Source organism: Xiphophorus maculatus, chromosome 6, assembly GCF_002775205.1.
Source record: "Xiphophorus maculatus strain JP 163 A chromosome 6, X_maculatus-5.0-male, whole genome shotgun sequence".
NCBI lineage: Eukaryota > Metazoa > Chordata > Actinopteri > Cyprinodontiformes > Poeciliidae > Xiphophorus > Xiphophorus maculatus.
The window spans coordinates 19,605,491-19,629,645 of record NC_036448.1 but is presented as its reverse complement, the minus strand read 5'-3'; the positions used below and the strand labels follow the sequence as shown (position 1 = coordinate 19,629,645).

Here is a 24,155-nt window from a genome sequence, read left to right as displayed (position 1 = left end):
TTAGTATGGATTCAAATATTAAGAAAGAAACCACGCGACGTACAACTACGACAGCTGCTGATACTGCGCGCACTAAATTCCCCGCATCACTGATTGGCCGAGCAATGTAACATGATCCTCTGCAGCAAGTGATGGCCAAGCGGGACGTGTCATCACAGCTTTACACAAGTGTGTCTTTACCTCCGCGGCAGAGGCTCCGCCGAACCCCTGAGGCCGACTCATCGAACCCCTGGGGTTCGATCGAACCCAGGTTAAGAACCACTGATGTAGAGTATACTGCAAAGTTTAGAAAATGCTATTCTTGAAACATTTTATGTAACAACTGAATAACAAGAAGCCAAACCCTTTTTTAAACAGATATTTTTTATGAAAAGAGAGAAGGATTATTACCAAGAGCATTTCCTCCCCAAAAAACCCTGTAAGTCACTTTTAGGAGAACAAAGGCTATTTCAGGAACGTAAAAATGACATGTAAAAATGCCACATTTGCCCAGATAAAATTACAACAAAAAAATGCTGTTTTTTTATTCTTGAATAATAACAATAATAAAAAACAATAAACCTTGATAAAAAAGCAATCAAAGAAAAAAATATCCAAATTAATTTTCAAGTTCTAGGACTTGAAAATTAGAGTTTATTTTAGAATTTAAGACCTTGTAGAAACCCTGATGAAAATTTGACAGTAACAGACCGATTTACTTCTGTTTATTACTTTCATTTTTTTCTTAAACACAGAAAACATAACTGTTACAACACTACAAGCACTGTGGCAGAATTGTAGCCTATAAAACCCATTTATCCAAGTGTAGTTATTTACTTCATTTACCACCGAACTCCTTCTACAATACGAGTGAAATAAAAACCAACTTAACCTCATGATAAACCAAACTACAGTTTTACTTCTGCAAAATTCTCATTGCTACATTTAATCTAGGTTAGTCAACACACTATTAATATCAACAGAAGAACATTCTGCAGAGCAGAACAGTTCTTGTGAGTTGTTTGCAGCTTTTGTTCTTTGATAAGACCCCATCTGACGTTCAACGCCTCGTGTGCAAAACTGAGAGACACTTTTTAAATGCCACAACCTTTCACTGAGGCTGCTCTGCAGCTGAAGAGTCAGACCGTTTTACCTTGAAACAATCCGCGTGAACGTAAACATCTTGACACAAAAAGTCACATCCGCATCCGTTCTCCTGTGTCCCAATCAGAGAAGGCCAGATTAATCGCAGACAACTGGTTTGGCAAGACTCAGATGATACAGCACTTTCTTCGAAATGAACCTAATTAACAAAAGGGATGTTTAGAGTGGGGAATGAACGGGAGAGGATGGAGAGAATGGCTACTGGGAAATTCACTTCTTCATTATTTTGCACCCCAATTTACTTGCTGATGTAATGCCATTTAATCCTTTCCTACATTTTCTATTCATTTTGATTATCTCTGACATTAAAATTTGTTTAAAGATTGGAAACATTAAACTGTGTCAAAAAAGCAAATAAACAGTGGAAATTTTCTTATCATTGTGCTAAACACTTGAAATACAAAACATCCATTAGATGAGAAGACAGAACTGACTAGGAGGTGGCACAAGATCACTGCGAAACATCAAACTACACTATTTTGTATTTAAAAAAAAGGTCAAGAACCAAGTGCACAAGATTTTAAAGCACAACACAGTGAAGAGGTGAACTGACCAGCACCCGAATAAGTTACTAAGACTGACCTGGAGAAAGAGTTGTCAAAGATGAGAGTGTATTCTCCTGGGTTCCTGACTTTCAGCTCCCCCTGTATCGTCTCTTTGTGGGAATTACAGCGAGTCAGAGGAATTAAAACCTATCGAAAACACACTGACATTTAATTCACACAGAAGTTCACATATTTTGGGGTTTTTAAAAACTCAATAGAAGAAGAAAATTAAGGGCAACATATAATAGAATTTAAAATACTAATGAGTGTTGGCAACCCTGCCTGTTTAAAGATAATTTTGTAGCTGTGTTCGATCCATATTGATTCCAGATAAGCAGCTGTATGAGCGAATGTAAAACATTGCAATGGAGGAAATACCTGCTTACCAACTCATTGCAAATACAAACCTAACTTGCTCTTACTTAAAGGCAGGCATTTTGTAATGGAGCTAATGACCAGAGTTGTTGTCGTTATATAGACGATCATTTTCCTGAGGGACTTGGAAAACTTTATGCCTGTTGTAGTTTTTGCATCTCACAGCTGAAACTTTGCTTTGTTTAGCTTTGCAACAACTGGTGCTCTTTACCATCTGTTGTCACTGTAAACAGCTTTGCATATTTCTCTGATAGCAAACAGTTGCTGCAGCTAGCCTGGAGCAGAATAATCATTTAGAGCCATATTTTGGTCTCATTTTGAACTGCTGACAGAAACACTCTTCAGCAACATGTTTTTTATTATGTTAATGTCGTGTTTACAGTGTGTCTGTACCACAAGTGCTGAGAGAAAAACAGTACTGTAAAAGTTATGTCTGAAAAGCTAAAAAATTTGCTGAACATCACAGTAATATTTTAAAATTACACTTGGGGAAATAATTTTCATGTAACGTGTATTTTAGAACGATCAGTCAGTATTACCTTGGCCTGCTCCAGCGGAGTCTCTGCACTCTCCCTATAAACCACACTGAAAGAGATGCTCTTTGGTTCCGAGGTGAAGGTCCAGGACACGGTGGGTCCAGCAGAAGTCATAGTAACGGGGACGATGCTGTAACAGCTCGACTTGATGAAGAGCTCCCGAGAGCTTTCCCCAAATCCTGAGATGTCGTCCACCGTTAGGCGGACAGAGAGCCTACAGGCATACACACACAAGAAGTTCCCAAAGATATAGCATAGCGAACACACCAAACCTCATTTTGAATTGATTTTGTTGAAAAAAAATTATAAAGAAAAATCCTGGACTCATTGCTGCCACATAAATACGACAACCACTAATTGGCAGAACAACCTTTCACTGCAATTAGAGCTGCAAATCCACAGCAGGGTTTCACACCTAGAGACTAAATTGTTTCCCCTTTTTATTTTCAAAATACCTCAAGCTATGCCAAAATGCATGGAGTTTGTGAACATCAATTTTAAGTCATAACAATTGGACTTCTCCAGCTCTCCACAAAAATACACTCAACTTGTCTGCTGTGGCTTTTTGTTTTCAAACTTTTATGGAAACCATGTGTAATTTTTTCCAGTACACAGTTCTAAACTACTTTGTGTGTGCAAGATATTAATATCAATAAAATATATTGACGTTTAAGGTTATTAATTTGACAAATTGTGAAAAAACAGGAAAGTAAGGACCTGGATGTACCTTAGTGATAAACTGGTTCTCTTACAACCTAAAGGTCAGTGGTTTTCAGTTCCTACATGAACCTGGAGTCAGAACCTGAGTACAATCTATCGGCACAATAAAGTTATTGTAGTGCATTTCTATTGGACAGCAAAGTTGATGTGTCAAATATCGCAGTTGCAGTGAATATTTTCAATACAAAACTTGGTAGAATGTCAAAGTTTTGGATGCCATTAAAATCTTAGCACTGTTGGGAAGATTTTCCCTGCCTTCAATGCCCACAACAAAAAATAAAATGGTGGGAAACTTGAGATAAGAGAAAAGAAAAGGAAACACTCAGGAACACAAATTGCTTTAAAGATCATTCCCAAGAATATTGCATTACCTACCAATACAAAGTTTAGTTTGCAAAGATGTTGCAACCAATTTCATTTAAGGAGTTTGGCTGCAAAGGTCACAAACCAAAAAAGGCAGCACAAGTCAAATAATGTTAGTCGGGAGTCCAAAAATAAATGTTAGTTTCAGTAGAAGGATTTAGCACATGGGTCAGCAGCTCCTGGATAAGGTAGAAAGTCCTGACTCCAAGATTTTAGTTTTTTGTAAATACCACAAACCTGCTGTAACCCAAACAAATATTCTTTCCTATGTCCATGGAACACAGTGAAGGTTTTCACTTCCCACTTCAGAGGTTATCTTCATTTGAAGAATACATTTCTGCCACTTCCGTTTCAAGAGAAAGCCAACACCTTGTGGCATGGTAAATATATTTTACTTCACTCTTGGTTTTTCTGGGTAACTTTCACTTCAAGCGAAACTTACGTTAGTTCCCCAGACTTCAGCAGGCAGATCTCTGCATCCTGTACGGCGGTGCTGACGTCCTCAGCATCCTCTGATGGAAAGTCTCCTGTGCTGGCACTGTTGTTTCTGAACCAGAATGAAAATAAATACACACAGACACACTTTGTAAACGTATCTGTAGTGTTGAACTATTTCACATAAATTAATACAAACAATATGAGACATTAAGGTTCATCTATCAATCACAAAGGTTTGGTTTAGCTTTTTAACTAGGCATTCGCTGGTAACCAGTGTGAAGTTATCAAAAGTTTATGATTTCAAGACTTATTTAATAATATTTTTCCAATGACATAAAGTTATTTTTAATTAAATGCCAGAGAAAGTACTAGGGCAAATAGACAGTTTTCACAAGCTATATAAAATATAATTACAATCTTGTGGAATTGTTTTCAGGGCAGACTTGTATCAAATTTCCATGCATCTTTCCTGGTTAAATAAATTCAAAATAATATCTGTATATTTCAGAATGGACAAACTGCAGTTCCTTATGTCCAGATCTATTGAAAACAGGCATTAAATTTCACAGTACTGTAACAAACAGTACATCATCTAATGGATCAGAAAACATGGGTCAACAAGAGCAGCAGTGTTGCCAATACAACACCAGAAAACCACCATCACGAACCTTCTCAAGATAAAGTTGGACAAAGGTTGACAAGTTAAACATTCAAGATGTCCAAGCAGAGAATATCTTAAATATATGACTCAGTTAATGTTCTTTGCTTTTATCTGTGACTTTTGCAACACAACTTAATCAAAATTTTATCTCAAATAGTTGAATTGAAGGAGAGTGAAGCCCCAGGTATCATTCACATGTAAATGTAAAATGTATTTTTCTTTACATTTTATTAAATATTCACTAGTATTCATAATTTCTTTTGTCTGTGTGCTTGTTACATCTAGGATAGTTACAGTTGTGCTGCCTCCTGCTGGCCGTGTCCAGGAGAGCAGGCAGTGGTAAAAGAGTCATTGTCATAAACTCCACTGACTTCCTCTTCTGTGATGATGTCAAAAACACCGTCATCTGGCTTTTCACCTTCATCTCCTCCTAAAAACATAATCATCATGTTTTTACTATTATACTGTTCATAAATTGTGCATATTATCAAAATGTAAACCTACAGCAACAACCTTAGACAGTGCGACTGTGTGAGATCATGTTTCACCTGCAACGCCAGCCATAGATCGGCCAGTCTGCAGCAAGCGGCTGAAAGGAGACCCCGGTGCGTTGTGAGTGACCTCCACCTGTGGGTGGCGCTCAACCACTGCACTGTGCTGGTTGTAGCAGTCAGAACAGCAACGTTCTCTGTTGCCACCCTGATGGGTGCTCACTGCGTTGCTGCAGCAATAGTAGCAGAAGGGACGCCCACACAGCCTGGAAATACAAATATAAAGATGGGATGATGCAGTATGGGCGACAGCTGTGGTTGGTTTAAAATATAGAATAAAATGCAAGAAAAATATGGTTGCATTTTACTATAAAGGCTGTAGTACATGAAAAACTGAACATTATTTGGAATAATGACCTTCAAAAATAAAACAGGTTTAATTAGAGGGTCACTCTATTTATGCATTAAAGGTCAAGTTTATGAAAGACTCAATTTTCAAAATTGCATGTTTCCTTTTTCTTTATAAAAACAGAAAAAATATGTTTTTTTTCCAGTCACAATAGTCTCTGACTTATAAGCATACTTGATCAACCAGACTAATATCTCAAATTAATCAGTAAAGTTTGCTGTTTTTATTAAATAATTTCAAATTCTTGTGGTCATTTGCAGAAATAGGACAGATAACAACACGTCATTAGAACTGACCAGCATGTGATACAACATGTTATGAGACACATTAGGTTTATAAGAGAAGTGAAATACAGAAATAAAAACAGCAGCGGATTTCTGCAGAGCTCGTTTGACATCAGTTCGTGTTTACCTTATCATAACTTGGTTTTTGTGGCAAGAGGTGAAAATTAGAGTCAAGTTCTCTTCCAGAACAAACTGAAGTGTTGCAAACAGTGAAAAAGGAGGATTGCTTGATGGAGACAAACTCAGTTAAATATTCATCTCTTGTGATGTGCTTTGTAGAAGTATTCATACCCTTTGACCCTTTCCCCCTTGTTCTCAGGTTACAACAAGAAGGGTCAAGACATGTTACTCGAATGCCATGTGAAAGACCAATAAAAATCAATCCATAATTGTGAAGTGGAAAAATAGTAAGCCAACTTGAAATCTTGATATGTGTGATATCAGAGTGATATGCATTTTATTTCAACACTCAGAAGAACCTTTGACTGGAAATCTGCTGCTCAAGTTCATCCTTGAGCATCTGTGACCAACATTTTTCAAACCACAGTTTCTCAACTGGATTTAGATCTGAATAAGATCCCAAATATATTGGATTATATCAAAATATTTAGATGTAAAGCATTACATTGTAACTCCATGTATAGTTTCATGTAGTTGTTGTCCTGAGAAAATGAACAACAACCCCAGACCTAAGTCAGCCTCTTTCAATTTTGACCTGCATCTATCTTCTATTATCACCAGCTTCCTGGCCTTGATGAAGTTGCCATTTCTTGGCAGATTTACACACCTTCTATTTCAATGGGTTTTCTTTATTTTCATGACTATTTATAAGGCAAGAAATCCCACTTATTAACCTGACAGGGCACACCTATGAAGTGAAAACCATTTCAGGTGACCACCTCTTGAAGCTCATAAAGAAAATGCAGAGTGTGCGCAAAGCAGTAATCACAGCAAAAGGTTGCTACTTTGAAGAAACTAGAATATAAGGGGTATTTTCAGTTGTTTTACACTTTTTTGTTTAGTGCATATTTCCACAGGTGTTATTCATAGTTTTGATGCCTTCAGTGTGAATCTACAATGTCAATAGTTATGAAAATAAAGGAAACTCATTGAATTAAAAGGTGTGTCCAAACTTTTGGTCTGTACTGTGGTACACTGAAGACTGAGGAACACTCCAGAAAAGATGGAGAAAAAAAAAAAATATTATATATATATATATATATATATATATATAAATATTATTTTTATAGAAAATATATATATATATATATTTTCCTTCAACTTCACAAGTACACACTATATTAAGTGTTCTATCACAAAAAATCTCACTGAAAAATACTGAAATGTGTGCTTGTAGCATGACAGACTGTTAAATCATTGGGTTATGAATACTTTTGCATAGTACTATAGGATGGTGACTCTAACTGTCAAAAATGATGATGGTTGGTGTTTAATTCTCAGATGTACATCTGACCTGCAGTTGTACTTGCGCAGCCACCAGCTGAACTGAGTGTGACAACCCAAACAGTAGTTGACGTCCCTTTCAGTCTCCTCATCACGGAGCTTCTGCTCAAACTCCAGGGCATCAGACTTCTGCCACAATGCATCTTTTTCTCTAAAAAACAACAACAAAAAAACATAACACACTGCATTTATAACAGTCCTTGAGGTTATTTACATGTTACATGGATACAAATGAAAATGAACAGAAGCCAAACAACAGTAAATCAAGAAAATGTCACAGAACATGAGTAAAAATTAGACTAAATGATTTCCTATACCTGATAAGCTCCACAAGTCTTTCCTCTAAATTGATTTTGGTACGATAAAGATCATCGAGTTCAGCGGATGTCTTTAAATCAAAGCTCTGTTTGTCCTGCTTGACCAGCCGTAGATTTTCAGCCATCTCCTGACAGGCCCGCTGAGCTGCAGCCAGGCTCTTCTCAGACCTGCAACCAGCACGCATGCAAAGCGAACCTCAGCTCAAACAGTTTTCACTTAAATGTAATATTTAGTTTAAATTAATAAAGAAAAAAAATTCATGCAAAGCTCTGGATTAAAAATTTACATAATTAGAAAAGTTTAATTTAAAGAGCTTCGAAGAGGCTTAGAATGTGTGTTTTGGAATACAATATCTCACCTTGATAAATTTTCTTTCAGATGGATTATCTCATCTTCTTTCTGCAGGATGAGATTGTCTGACTCGGCCATCTGGATGTTTTTCTCCCCAATCTGTTGGCAATATCTCTGATTCTCCGCCTGCGTCCAGAACGGCAAGGCGAAGCATAAAGTCTGTGTTTTATAAGTTACGCTTGTAGCCATGACATCATGATTACAACTGCCAATTTACACAAAGCAACTGGAATTTACTGCAAGTAATTTTGTTACAGTATTTTTTTCTAAAGTTTGTGGCATAAATAGGTAGTAAATTTAATTTCCTCATATAAACATTAGTTTTGCATGGTAGTGTCTCTGTTGTTGCTTAAGGTGTGAACCATTCAGAAATCTTTTCTCGGTTTTATGAAACGCATAATAATTCAACAGATTTCTACAAAATAAGAGTCACCTTTACAGCACAACTGACCTCCAGCTGCTTGAGTTTGTTCTCCAGTCGGACTGTTTTCTCCTCTCTGTTAACTAGCTGTAGCTTCACATCTTCCAACTCCTCATTCACCCTCTGGAGGAGAATAAAATTGGTGAATGAATGTGTTCAAAACTACAAAATGTTAAACATCAATTTTCTTAAGACAGTTGAAAGTATAACTAATAAAGAAGAATTTTTCATTTAGTAAAGTAGTACAGACAAAATGTATGTAGGTTTGAATTTGAATATTATTTCCAAACAGGTGAAAAAAATAAATTACTAAATACATACACTAAAAAAACCTGTGCTGCACTCTTCAGAACCACCTTTTGCTGGAATTACACCAGCAAGTCTTTAGAGGTCTTTGGCAGCTCAGCTCAGGTAGATATGGAAATTTTTGCCCATTGAATGAGTCAATAGCTTTGACTCATTCAGACTGGATGGCTGGAGTCGCTGATATTTTCAGTTTTCAAGTGCTACAGTATTATAATGAAAGGATGAATACAAATGCAAACAACATTAGACTCCAGTTTCGAAGCATATTTCTTTTTCCTTCCATCTCTCAGTTGTTTGCATGCATTCTAGCAGACAACACACTAAAATACATTGGTTGTAGACGTAACGTGATAAGGGTATAAGTAAATCTGCCAGGCAGAGTATGTTTATTTATTTATTTATTTTTAAATATTCAGTCGGTAGAATTATTGCACAGTTAAAACCTCCTTCATTTTTTTTATTTTTATAAACATTGCAAACAGATTTAGGATCATGTTTCACAGATGGCAACAGAACATTCTTGGTGTAACAAGAACATCACTTGATAAATAATCTAATAACGAGACTTGTCAGACAGAGTCTCGCAGGTCTTCAGATGATGCAAAATATATTGAAGATATTAAAGTATCCAGTAACCTCTAACTACTTTTAAGAGAAGTATTTTAAATACTTCCCTGCTTCTTGTACATTTCAACTTCCTCAGTGATTCAACTGAATATGCTACTCAGCACCAACTATTGACCTTCAAAATGTATTCCTGGTTTATGTATGGATGCAATTATACTCAAACACAGAAGAAACAAGAGAAAGTCACTAACGCATGTCACACTCAGTTTTAGTGTCTGACCTGGATCTGGTTTTCATGGCCGGTGGCTTGACTGCTGAGCTGGAGCCGTAGGGCCTGAATCTCTTCCTGCCTCATCTTCTGTCCAGTCTCTGCCGCCTGCTGGGCTTCGCTCATCTCCGTCTGGAGTTTCTGCCTGAGCAACAACAGATCCTCTTTGTCACGGAGTTGAGAGCAGAGCTCTTGGTTCTCCTGACGCAGTTGCTCCATGCAGGTGTTGAGCCTCTCCGCCTCCTGGGCCGCTGCCTCCTCCAGGTCCTGTAGTCGTGACGACAGGCCTTCCCAGCGCAGTCGAGCCTCCTCGTTTTGAGCGGTCAACATGCAGACGTGCACGCCGAGTTCTGCCATTTCTGTGTTGGCTCTGTGAAGGGCCTCCTGTGAGTCGCTGTTTTCCAGACGCAACGCTTCACAGCGCAGCTTCAGTCTGTCCAGCTCCTCTCTAGAGGCCGTTACCTCCGCGGCCAGCCCCACACGGGCCTGTGCCTCCACATCACGCTCCCGCATGAGAGCCTCCTCACGCTCTCGAGATCTCAGAATCTCATCCACGTGCCGCCGGTTCAGCTCCTCCACCTGCGCCTTCAGCTGATCTGATAAAATGCGTAGATCCTCTCTGGAGGCCGCCGTCACCTCCTGCTGAGCCTGAGCCTTCAACTTGTCCTCGTTTGCCGCCAGCACTTGCGCCCTGAGCTCCACCACTTCTTCTCGGAGCCTGGTCACCTCCTTTTGGTTGAGCTCCAACTGGGCCTCAGCGATGACCAGCCTGATTGGGGCCTCTTTGGTGTCCAACGAGGAAGCTTGATGTTCATCTTGAAGCTTTTGTTCTTTTTCATTGCATTCCGCTGCTCCTTTTTCATGGTGCAAGGTCCCTCTCTCCAGCTCGCCTATTCGAGCCTGGAGGAGGGAACAGCTCACAGTCTGGGCTCTCAGGTTGGCCTCGGCTTCATGGAGTTTTTCAAGCAACTCCGCTTGGCCTCTTTGGGACCCAGTAAGGTTGTTTGCCAGCATGTCAGCTTTTGCATTGAGAAAGTCCACCTCCTGTTGAGTTGTAGTTAATTGACTCTTCATTGAGGAATGAGTATTTAAAAGTTCTACATTTTCTTGCTGTAACTTTTTGACTTGAGCATTTAACCCATCATTCTGGAGTAACATCTTTTGGAGAGTCTCTCCAAGTTGCAGGTTTTCATCTAAAAGCTTCTTCTCCCTGTCTTCCACGTTCATCGTTGCAGCTTCTACTCTACCCTTTAACTGCTTCTCAGAGGCTTTTAAAGCAGCCAGCTGGTCCAGCAGGGCAGCCCTGGTTGCAGTCAACTCTGAAACATTTGCCTCAGTCCTCCTTACTGTTTGGAGAAGCTCTTTGTTTATTTCCATTAGATGATTGCATTGGTTTTTGTGGTCCACATGATTTTCAGTATCACTACAGACAGAATTACTATCATCAGTTTGGAGGCACAAAGACTCTGCATCAGCATTTAGTTTCTCTAACTGTTCCTCCAAATGTTTTATTCTTTCTGAGTGAGCAGCTAGATCTTTCTCTCTAGTTTTTAGAGTTTTCCTTAACTCCAACATCTGACCCTCCAGTTCCTCGTAGCTCATACCACATCGTTGTTCTACCTCTTCTTGCAACCTTTTTCTCAGTTCCTCTGCCTGGCGCTCCCTGCTCTCCAGAGAGGCTTGCACATCCTGCAGCTGAGCTCTCAAGTTTCCGGTCTCCTTCTCTTTCAAAGTTAGCGCCCCCTGAATTCGACCAACTGCACTCTGTAGTTCCTCCAGCCGAGCAAGAGCCTCCTCTCGTTCAACGTGTGCTCTGGCTTTGACTTCATCAAGCTTCTCCTCGGTATTCCTCAACTTTTCTTCCCTGAGTTTCAGATCCTGAGACAAATGTTCAGAGTCTCTAGCTGTTTCCTCTGCCTCTCTTTTTGCCTCCAACTTCTCCTCCTCTGCAGTCTTAAGTCTTTCTAAGAGTTCTTGGATTTTCCAGGCTGTGTCACAGTAGCTGGCTGTTTGTTGTCCCCTTTCATTAAGAGACTTGTCCAATTTAGAAAGGAGCTCCATGTTTTTGCTCTCGGTAGCTTTGAGTCTCTCTTGTAAATCCTTCTGACTCTGGTCCTGATTCAGTCGGTCTTCATTACCGGTTTCTGAGTTACACCTGGCAAGGACCGATGCTGAATTGCCAGACGTCTGAGCCGATAAATGACCTTGAAGGTCTTTGACGACACCTTTCAGCTCAGCAGCCTCCTTACTCAACTCCTGCACACGTACCAGAAGCTGCTGCTGTCTGAGCTCGGACTGGTCAAGTTCAATGCGCAGATTTTCAGCAATGTTGCAGGAAGAATGTTCTCCCAAATCTCCAAGTTCTCCAAGCAGACTGTGATTTACGTCTGGGACCTGAAGGCACTCATGCACCTACTCAGTACATTGAAATGGAGAAAAGAAATCTCTTGTTAAATGCTGTAAAAAAAAAAAGGTAATATTTGACCAGATATTTGATTCAAGTTTGTTCATTAATTTGAAACAAAATTAAATACCTGGGAATGTGAATTGCTGCCGACCAAACTGCTGATGCTGGAACAGCGACTTGGAGGCTTCCACAAGAGATTTTGTGAAGCACCTCCTAAGGTTCTCCTTCACATAAGAGGAAAAAACTGATTTACTTTCAACTTTTCAACTGCAAATGTAGGTAATTTGTATGTGTCCATTAATTTGTAGAAAACTGCTGAGTTATTTCAGAGAAAAGGATATTGTATTAATGTCATTTTTTTCGTACCATCACAGTGGAAACGAGCCTACTGTTTCTGTTTTCTGCACAAGAAGTGCAATGCAAAGCAATGGATGCGGCGATCAAAAGAATTTCACCTCTGGATTCTAGAGCATGATAAAGTCATATTTCTCGAATTGTTAATCCAATTAAATAGGTGATGATGGAACATTATTTTCCTTTGGCAGCGTAAGTGCAAAGCAGATATGAAACAAAAATAACTGGTGTATTAGGTTAACCTAAGTCTCTTTCTTGCAGAAGAAATTACATGGAATTTGAACAGCTGCTTGTTTTCAGAATAAGCATGAGGGTGGAAGCCAGTAAGAAAACTTCCTTAACTGCACTACAATGACACAATTGTAGTTTAACCACCAAATCACAAATACCATCAAGAGCTGTTCAAGTTGTATACAAGAAACAACAATCAGAACCGAAAACTTGTTGTCAACCACTTATGAAAATGTAAAAGCAGAAATTGCCTAGCAAACTGCAGACAGATTTTGTTTTTCTATATAATAGCCATCAAAAGAAACGTATACAAAGAAAATGTCTGTGAATCTTTTAAATCATAGTGGTGAATCCATCTTACAGGTTTTAGCTTTGTTTGTCCTTAACTATATCTCAACATTAACAACATTGTAAAGCAAAATATGACCATTTTAAAAACTTATCACTGACTGCTAAATTTTTGTAGATTGTAGACAGAGGAGAAATAATTCAACAATAGGTGCAAACAAGAGAAACAAATATCAGGGCGTAAGTACAATGTGAGCACTCAGACAACATGAGACACGTGGATTTGCTAACGACTGGAAAATTGTGTTGTACTGTGAAATACTGGTGAAATAGTCTGTAATTCACCAAAAGTTTTCATTTGTTCCAATAAAGTGAAATGCAATTTCCCAATACTACCAGGTCTTCCACAGTTAACTGTAATGATTATTTTTAAATGTCTTAAACTAACAATATAGATTTATAAACTCAAGATCAGCCAACATATTTTTGCTTTTCCCTCACGAAGCTTTTACTACTAGTTTCTAGCAATAAAAGCTAGAAACTTTACTTTACTACTAGTAAACTACTAGTTTAGTTTACTACTAGTTTCTAGCAATAAAAGCTTCACCAAACAAATGTAATGTATGTAAATGCAGATGTAAGCGATACCTTGCAAAGGAAGGCCAATCTGCATCAAGGTCGTAACCTCTGGCAGCCACGTCAAATTGGATCTGGTTCAGCTCATAAAGGTCGTTGATTATTTCAGCTGTGATGTAGGACTTGAGGAAGGGACTCCGGGCATAATACCAGTCACTGCATTTCCAGGACATGAATGAAGATAAGTGAAGTAATATGTAGGATTCACACAATTACTTTCTAGTACCAAAATGATGTTATCATTCCTGGTAAAGCAATATTCTTTATGCTACTCAGCTAGAAAAACAAACAAAACAAATTGAATGAAAGTGACCTGTCACTGGGACACATGAAAACAGGGCTTGTATGACAGGCAAACATCAAAAACAGAGATATGAAAAATATCCTTATTCAAATGATGGTGGCACAAAAAAACAAAGTCAAAATAGAAATTTTAGAAACGCTTTCTTTACACATGTGGTTTTCAATCTGTTGTAAGGATCCCACCAGTGACATTTGTGGTTTTAGTGGCATCCTGAGAATATTATGGTGTAAAGATACATGCAAGTTAATTAAATGTTACGAAGAGCTACTAGGCTCTTGTAGATAAAAGGAAATTGAAGAATGTTGTTATTGTCAAAAGCATTTAAAAGAGAAGTTCATTGCAGTAAATTTCTAGTTTCACTGCTTCAGGAAACAGGAACAAACATTGATGGCTGCATATGCTGTGTTTCATTTACCTGTTTTGCCATTTTCCTTAGAAGAGGAATTCTGAATTACTGAATTACTTTTTACTTAACAGGCATTTATTTCAACTAAAATGCAAACACAAAAGAAAGTCACATAAAAAAGTGTAACAGTGCAACAAAACCATCCTAAAAAAATTCTATATACCACCCAGTTGATTAAAAGGTCAAATGTAAATAAAACAACTTCAAGTTTAAAGGAAGCCAGGAACTGAAAATGTATACTGGAATCTAAGGTTAAGGTTGTGTTGCCATAAAAAACAGAAACAAAACATAAAATCGGGAATGGAAACTAAACAGTTCCTGAGAATGAACATAGAAACGCAGTGCGCCCCCACCCAAGCTTAATGGAGAAAAACAAAAACTAACAACAGCTACACGGCGATAAACAACAGTACAGCATTTAAGACTTCTCTGACCTTGTAACCTTCTGATTAATGAAACACTGCTGCAGAGTGTCTGCAAGACGCTGGTGGACAAGGGAGTAGCGGATGAAGGCTCGTCCTTTTCCCAGTGATGTCTTCAACTGAGAAAATAAAAACATGCATTTTATTATGCAACCACAGATGCACAACCAAGAAACACAGCAGACAGGACAGGGGAAAAGTTACGGAGAAGTTTAAGACAGAACCTGAGCTATTTTGCATTGAACCTCGAAAAAAAAAAAAAATGCAGTTGCAACCAGAGTTTAGACCAGGCCCAAAAGTTCAACCCAACTCTCAAGAATGTACTTTAGGAAATCTGAATGCAAATGAACAATTCTCTACTCTTTATTTTTAACTCTAAAACAATAGAAAACATGTATCCCTTGCTTCTACATTACATTTATGCACTATTTTGTATTTATGTATCAAATCCAAATAAAACACTAATGTTGTGGTTGTAATCTGGCAGAATATTATATTCAAGAGCAACGGAAACTGTTCCACGCCACTGTACCTAAATTTGTTAACACCTTACATTCTTTTGGCTAATATCAATAAATGAGATTTTGTATTTGATGAAAATTTGAACAAAATAGCCCATAAAAAACTATGTCACCTGATTAAAGACGTTACATTTTTTCCTGCATTTGTGATGCATGCAATGTCTATAAAATATAGAATTCCAACTGGGAATTATTTGGTTTAATGTCTGAACCTTAACTGATCAACTGCAGAAATAGTTCCCTGGTAAATTTGCTCATAAAATAACGTATCTTTTAGTCATATAGCACACAGAAGTAAGCATGCAATCTATGTTGAATAAAAGACTCTAAAAACATTAGCAGATGAAAGGATTTTAAGTAAGACGACGGATACAACAATCTAGCAGACGGACACCGGCTGGAGTTCTTGGACTTGTTCAGAGTTCACAATCAAAAAGTGAAGCTGAAGTAAGAACACTAAAAGCCCACAAGAATTTATTAGTAATCACAGATCAAAGTTTTTAGCTTTAGTGAAAAAATAACACACCAGATCTCTAATTCATATTGATGTGTTTTGATAATACATCAAACAGAATTTTTTTATGTGACAATTGCCCTAATAATATCTGATCAAAATGCATATGTTAAATTGTACTAAATAAACAATAAATGTAATGTGATAATCAAATGTGACTTGATGTTTCTCTTTGTGCCACAGACTGAATCAAACTGAATATTTTAGCAAGCAATGTGGACAAAACAAGCAACTTAGAAGGTTTAAATTAGAATGATGCATAACTTCTTTTAAGCATCAGCAGCAGTTTCAACAAATGGCAACAAGCATAAAGCAAAGTAAAAAACTTAGAAAAACAATTGCATCATAATCCTGACAAATAGTATACATCGAAGTTCCAAAGTGTTTATTAAAGAAAGGTAATAATTGAAAGTTATTGAGCTATTTTAAAGCTGAAAACTCAACCTATCAGAAAAAACATACACATTCCACAATATGTCTTTAGCCAAATGATTAAGTAAATGATTAAGAGATTTTGTAGGTCGGTAATTCAGCAGTAGCATGCCTCAAAGTTGCCAAAACCTAAAGGCAAAAAGCAAAAACAAATCTACACCTTGAATTTAAAAAAAAAAATAAATCTGTTTTTTGCCAAACAATAAATAATTTAAATACTGTAAAAAAAAAAAAAAGAACATAGTGTAATGCCAATCTTAAAGCTCACCACAGTGACTTCCAAGCACAAAATGTGAGAAAGGAAGAAATTGCTGAAAGATGTGAGAATTGCAGCAATTAGCAGTATCTTCTAGTCCTCCTGACTAACAGAGGATTACCTACATGATTAAACAGTCACTGTGTAACGGGACGAGCACATGTGATGCAAGCCATGGCAGGACAGGGGCACATTGTGTGGATGTGCCTGTACGTATGTGTGTGTTACATGGGAGGATTACCTCAGGGATGGATTTAACAAAACGGATGCCATCGTTAGCTCCTTTGATCTTAATCAGGCAGTCGCAAAAGTAATCCCAGTAGTCTTTTCTTTGGCCAAGAAAGGTTGTCTTCTCTTTCTGGTCAAACTGAGTCACACAAACAGTAGCATGTTAAAATATCCTCAGTGTGACATGGATTATCAAACAGGTCAAGCAAACATTTAAATTCTGTTTATATCAAGTCGATTCATGTATATCCTTTTTCCACTTCTATTCTTCAACATCATATACTGTAATTTTGTTGGCATTAAACAAACATATCACATAATCATGAATACTGAAAAGTACAACCCAAATAATGTATATTCACATGTTTATCATTATTTTATAACACAAGAAAGTATATGATTTATGATGTATTTAGTGCCGTTCATAAGGACATAAGCTCCAAGTAGCTGCCCTGTTCCTGTTGAAGAAAAGTTTGCCACAGAATGACACTGCCATCACCATGTTATATGATGGAGATGCTATTTTTTTTGTCAAATAGCATTTTGAATGTAGGCCAGATATATTGGTTTTGGTCAATTATGAGTTTTTTATTGTCCTATTAAACTCTAGTTTTAGTTTTCAAAGAGGTGCACATGCTTTTACCCGTCACTATACATGGTTCTGAAAATGACAAACTTGGCTTTGCATGATTGGAAAAGCCAAACACATATCGGCTGCTGTCTTTTACAAATGAAAATATTTGTTTAGCATGTCAAGATGATTGATCAATCTCACAAATAAGTTAAAAATAGTACCAAAATAGAACTGCAACAATGTTTCCTTCATAATGGTTGAAGGCAATCTTTGCATCGTGTCATGTTTAGATCCCAATCTAGAATATTTCTGCCTGTTACCCTGTAAAACGTTGACGTGTCTGTAGTTTAAACAAAATTTTAATCAGCAAAACTTACAATTCAGAGAAATAAAATCCCTCTTATATGTTCTCAGAATAACTAAAAGTCCTGAAAAACTCATCAGGGTCACTTTATATAAATTACAACAATGTCTGGTTCTCTGGATTTAGGAGTCTCCAGATTTTGTAGTTTGTTTGTTTTTATTCTTTTAACTACTCGGATCATTTAGTAGATAAACTTGAAACAAATCAATATGTGCTATATTGTGGTAAAAACACCATACCTGCAAAAGGTATTCAAGCTTATAGAAGAACTTGTGCAGATTAGCACTGTCATCTGTTATAGGTTCATTACACTCTGTGTGTTCTTTAGTCAACTCCACCACAGCATCTGTGTTAAAACAGTAAGAGCAGAATTACCATATATCAATAAAAATAAGTCTAGATTTCAAGATAAAAAAATCTGCTAATTCTATTTTTTTAAATTCTGCAGATTAAAAGACATAAGAGACAAAAAAAAATGTTGCAGGTTTCTTTAATAAATACACGTTTAAACCCAAAAGAAAACAAAATTTAAAATGATCCCCAATTATGCAGCAAAGCAATACGTTTCTAACCTCTGTTTGACTTTATCAGCATAAAAAAAGGACATTAAAGATCATGTTGTTGTTGGTTTATCCATGTATAAATTAGAACAGGTGAAAATTCTCAGTTATAACGAACTGAATAATCAAGCAGGGAAAAACTTTTTTCTGTGTGTGAAATACCCATTACTGATCTTTGACCAATTGATTGCTCCGTCTTCAACAAAAACCCCATTCTTCAAACTTTAAGCAATACATTACTTGATACACATGCTATTAGCCAATATATTGTTCAACTGGGAAAACCTGCAACACACGACAATCACTTAGATTCTACTTTGACAACTGCCATGGACTACATTTGCTTTCGTAGCCCATTAATAATAATACTAATCTGCCATTTAGAAACAGTACTACTGTTTTGTAGTAGTCTTCTTGCATAAATGTATACATTCATACATGTGCATGCACGAATATGTCAAGGAACATGAAACCATATTAGAGATGCTTACTCAACCTCTTGATGCAAAAATGTGTCATCTGGAGGAAACAAGCTCAATCCACAAAGATGCCATGCAAAATAACCAAAACCTACCAGAATTAAACACCACATAATAATGTCCTCTGGTGTCAATGTCACTAGTTAGAAACCAATTGTTAATAATTGTAATATTATAATTAGAATTGGATAGGAACTTGTGCAACTTAATATAAATTTGTCTATATGCTTGTATTTTATTAAAAATGTTTTGAATATACATTTCTGTCAATGACTTTAATCTATTTTTCTGAGGGATGACGTATTTTGTTCAATTGACATTATATAAAAACAGTCGTATTTGTCATATGTGTGTGAATATATTAATTACCGTGTAGATCTCTGATTATCCTCTGCAGCTGTTTATCTCCAACCGATGAAGAGGAGGCCATTGTGAGGGGATAAGGCTGGCAGACAGGGACTTCATAAGGAATCACAAAAACACATATTCAGGTTACTTTATTGCGGCTGACAGTGCGAATTAATGTAATGCTTTCCCACTCGAAAGAATATGTGAATGTCATCTCTGACACTCAGTGTGTTCACTACAAATTAAACAACCATCATAGATTTATGTGGATCGGGATGCTGTAGCTGAGCAAAGTTAGCAAAGTCCTCTTGTTGTTGGGAGGCAGAGAAACAACGACGGCAGCTGACAGGATCTCGCCGTGTGTCGATCTGGTCATATAGCACTGATACACAATTTAATGTGATTTTAAATCATTAATAATGCCTGATAACACTAATAAACAGCTTTGAAACGCAACATAAACATCGACTTAGTCAGAGCTGTGTCTGAGCATGCACCTGCTCCAAGCTATCAACTTCCTGCTCTGATTTTATCTACATTCCCGTAATTTGTGTCGGTAGTTTAACTAAAATTACCAAAAGGACGCCTTCTCAATAAAAATACAACAATACAAAATTCATACCCGATAAGCAGAACTGTCCGCAACGTCTAGTTTCTTGTTGATTCAGCCAAAACAAAAACCTTGCTGGCTTTGGAGGCGGGCTCAAAAATGACTGACAGACTGATTGACGAATCAGCTCAATGCAATTGTAGTTTGGCTGAGAGGCATACATGACAGCAGAAATGTATTTATTTATTTATTTATTTATTTATTTATTTATTGAATCACTAGAATCCACATAATGTTGAAAAAGAGAAGATATAAGTGTTATTTGGCAAAAACACAGAATTAAATAAATGACTACGGAAGCCCGAAAAAATAATTTAAACAAAATATATGATTATCGCTACTATTCTTCCAACAACAAAACAACAATAATAATAATAATAATAATAATAGGTTTTTATAGCCTGATGAAAAACAGCATACAGTATATCCCTGCTTTTTCATCAGGGCTTTATTAAAAATATCTATATCTCAGTAAAATACACAACAGGTCTGGAAACTACAAACTAACTACTGGAAGTCATTCACAACTGAACACTGTTTTTATTTTTCTATTCTGAAATGATGGCCAAACAGGTTACAACATACAGGTTGTTGTTTCTGTTCCTCTATGATTTCTACTTAAGGTGAGACCTACTGCCCAGTTCTTCACCGCTCTTGGTCTCAACCATCCTTTGCATCATTGTGCAGGTGCAGTATGTTTCTTTATATTATTCATGTTTTTTTCCTTTCTATATATTTGTAAGATTTAGGGTTACATTTTTATGCATTTTAATTGCAATACTTTAGGTGTCCGCAAATGAAATTCAAGTTATCCTTAAAATTTTGAAAAATGAAAGACTTGATTTTTATCCACTGCATTACTTTTCCATATAAATAAAATCTATTCAGCCAAATATGTTAAATATGTAAACTATGTTTTAGCAGTAAAACAGTTCTTGGTTCTGACTTGTGTAACTACCTAACTCATGAGATATGACAGTAGCCAGTTTAATTTTCACACTTCCACCCAAATACTGAGCAAAACTACATAAAGTCAATATTATAGATAAATACATTATAATATTTTGCTTTTCCACACACAGCCATTTACAAATCCCTATTGTTTAAGTTTACATGATACCTAATTTCTACTTGCTGTCAGGGCTTGAAATGAGAGTCAAATTCCTTGTTTGTGTTTCGCAATGATTATAATCTCAAAGCAAAAAGAGACTAAAAGGATAAGATAAAAACATTAGCCTCTCTCTGATTTGTTTACTCCAACATAGACAACAGTCCAGAAAGAAACATCCAGATCTCATCTCTACAGTGAAGAAGCATAGTCAAGTTCTTACTTAGTATACAGGACAGATTCAGACATTAGCGAGAGAAAGAAAGTTACACATACTAGTTTACATAGAAACAAGCAAGCAAATGAAAAAGATAACTGTACAAATTAAAAGGAAAATCAAATTTTAATTATCTAACAAAGATTTTTGTGTATTTAGACTCCTTACCTGCTGGAGGAAGATGGCCTCATATGAATACTTCATGGAGAACAAAACTGAAAGCCCTTTTGATTATTACACTGGTGATTATGAGGATCAAAAATGCAACCAGACAAATGTGATTGAATTTGGAGCCACTTTGACTGTGTCTTTTTTCTCTTTCGTGATATTATTCAGTCTTTTTGGCAACATTCTTGTTCTTGTAATTCTGTTCAAGTACGAGAATGTCAGATCCATCACCAATACACTTATCCTGAACTTGGCTGTGTCAGATCTCTTCTTCACTTTAGGGCTGCCCTTTTGGGCTTACTACTACATGTATGGATGGACATTAGGAGAGCCTGCATGCCAAGTCGTCAACTTCATTTTCTATGTTGGCTTCTACAGCAGTGGTTTCTTCCTCATCCTGATGACAATTCACCGCTATATAGCCGTCATAAATCCTCTGTCTAGCATTGTATCCACTACAGGCCCTTCTGTGATTTTAACAAGTTTCATCGTTTGGGTTGCTAGTATTTTGGCAGCCAGTCCAGTCTTCATCTACATCAAAGTAAAAGATGATGACAGCTCAAGTCAAACATTCAAGAAATATTGTGGATATGAGGACTCCTATTCTTCAAAGTTGGGAATCTATGAACAAATTGCTCTCTTTGTCCTAACAGCATTTGTGTTCGTGTTTTGCTATTCTCAGATCATGTACAGGTTGCTGCGTCCGACTGCCCAAAGAAGAAGAAACAAAACTGTCAAACTCATTTTCGTTCTTATGGTTGTCTTCTTCTTGGGGTGGGGACCTTATAATGTCGTAATTTTTCTGAGGTCATTGGCTTATGGGAACCCACCAACTGCATCTGATGATTTTGAAATAAAAGTAGCTTGTGAAAAACACATAAACATGGAATATGCCTTCTACATCACCCGACTCCTTGCCTTTTCGCATTGCTGCCTCAACCCTGTGTTTTACGTGTTTGCAGGAGTTAAATTCAAAACCCATTTAAAAAAACTCCTGCAGAACTTCGGTCACAGGAACAACAGCTTCTCCCACAGAGTGAGCAGGATCACAATCACGTCTTTAACCAGCAACGAATTATCCACATATCCATAAAAATATACTAATTTATGGATTAATATTAGAAAGCATGAAACCTCCATTTAAATTCAAATCAAATTTAAGTAACCTTTTTTTATATTTTGCAGTTCTTACATAGAGGGAAAATACAATATTTGCTTGAAATTTCAGACACAGTGGAAACTGTTTGTGCCTCTAAGATCTAACAACTGGACTTTTTTATTACTGAAGACTCCTCAATATGTAAATGATCCTAGCTATCAGAAGCTAAACTTCAATACTTTTAATGAGTCTTTGACCAATCAGTCCATACTAAATATTTGTAAATGCACTGCTAATTTGACAGGAAAACAACTTATTTGTCTACTTTACTGTACCATGTAATAGAAAAGGCTTGGAAGGGAACATATGTGGCAAAAATAAAATGGGTTTTTGACTTCTTTTTTTTTTCCATCAGTCTTTGTTTGGTGATTATTTGTTAGTATTAAATCAAGATATTAACTACTTGATGATGTTCTTAGATGGATGAAAAGTTGTTGTAATGTAAATAAGCAATGATAGCTTCATGTACCTGTAAACTGCTTTGTTTGAGTTTTTTCATCGTACACTTGTACCATACATTTAGACCATTTTGTTCATTCTGTGATGTAAACTGATGTCGCCTTAACTGTACAAACTTTTGTATAAACTGACAGAAACAAGGAAGTTGAACAAGAATGAAGCTGAATCAGAAGATCCTGTCCACTTGCTATGAAATTCCCATAAACACATGCATACTTTCTAATTATTGCATTACTAATCTCTTTTTGAAGTTCAAATTAAATACAACTGTTGGTAATCTTGCCTCCTGCAACTCATTTATGTTTGTATTCTACACAAGCAGATTTTATGATGACTGTTTCAACATTTAATAGAATCTTTTTAACGTAAACACTAACTTAGTATTAAGCAGAGCAATAACAGAATTATATGAATTATATTATATGAATCTTATTATATTAGGTCATTGATCAATTTACTTTAAAATAAACACCAAGGAAGATGTTTCCTGATAGATACACCATTCCACTAGACACCAAGTCAAAAAGGGACTTTTTGGTATCTACCAGACCAGATCAGCTGCTTATTCAGTGGCTCTCAAAAGTGAACACCTGTTAAAATCCCCAAATTTTGATATGAAAAATGAGACAAATAAGTAATTTTAAAAAATTTGCACTTGTCATATTATAATAATTGACATTTATTCAGCAAAATTCAACTTAAAAATAGGCAGTACGTAGGGAAGAAAGTAGAAAACCACCATAAAGGTGTTATAGCCAGGTGGACAAGTCAAAAACCAGTCTTGTTCAAACCGTGGTACCTGGACCACTGGGCGCCCCCTAGTGGTCTTTACGGTGCTCCACGTAAACGACCGTTATTTCTTGTGACGTCAGCTCAAAGTGAGACGCATTCATCCACAGTTAATCAAAGAATTGTGTTTCAAAATAATAATGGATAAGTGACTTAAAACCGAGTCACTCCAAAGAAAAACTGAAAATAAAAAACACCAGGACAATTTATATGACCGGAGGACGCTAAGTCATACCTGTTGAGATGTGTTGTTCACTAGTGATTCGATTCTTTTTGAACGGCTCTTTGCTAGTTTCAGTTAGTGAGAACTGTTCTTGGTTTTGTTTTTTTTGACGATTTTGCTTGCTTATTATGCTCTACTCGCACGTCAATATTTATTGTTGTTTTTATTTATTATTTAATTTAAAATGTTTAAATTCAATTAATTAAATACAATACATAAATAAATGGATGCCGCAGAAGAGGATTTTTGTTTCTTTAAAAGCAATTATTTTTCTTTTATTGTGCTTCTATATAAATGGGTCTGAATGTTATTAATGAACACAGCACAACACTTTGATTTCTATGTGTTTGACATAATTGGAAAGCATAGAATCCACACTTTAAGAATCTGTAAATAGCTGAAAATGCCCCGACTTGACTTGTTCACGAAAAAAAGTGT

General features: G+C 36.6%; 2 protein-coding genes across 2 annotated transcripts; one reads left to right on the top strand and one right to left on the bottom strand.

The window, feature by feature from the left end:
* Positions 1-188: 188 nt before the first annotated feature.
* Positions 189-19,680, bottom strand: LOC102230637 (FYVE and coiled-coil domain-containing protein 1-like). Its single transcript, XM_005799990.2, has 18 exons — positions 19,607-19,680; positions 19,006-19,095; positions 17,837-17,943; positions 16,673-16,798; positions 14,721-14,827; positions 13,589-13,732; positions 12,195-12,291; positions 9,673-12,072; positions 8,550-8,642; positions 8,106-8,224; positions 7,747-7,914; positions 7,440-7,580; positions 5,330-5,538; positions 5,076-5,211; positions 4,125-4,229; positions 2,603-2,813; positions 1,726-1,835; positions 189-1,282 (listed from the first exon to the last, which is right to left on the bottom strand). The coding sequence occupies exons 2-18, from the start codon at positions 19,064-19,066 to the stop codon at positions 1,222-1,224; spliced, it is 4,395 nt and encodes a 1,464-aa protein (XP_005800047.1). The 5' UTR covers positions 19,067-19,095; positions 19,607-19,680; the 3' UTR covers positions 189-1,221.
* A 566-nt stretch (positions 19,681-20,246) lies between these two features.
* On the top strand, positions 20,247-22,982 carry LOC102230371 (chemokine XC receptor 1-like). The gene is made up of 2 exons (XM_005799989.2): positions 20,247-20,281; positions 21,079-22,982. Exon 2 carries the CDS (start codon positions 21,101-21,103, stop codon positions 22,178-22,180), a length of 1,080 nt encoding a protein of 359 aa, XP_005800046.1. The 5' UTR covers positions 20,247-20,281; positions 21,079-21,100; the 3' UTR covers positions 22,181-22,982.
* Positions 22,983-24,155: the final 1,173 nt, after the last annotated feature.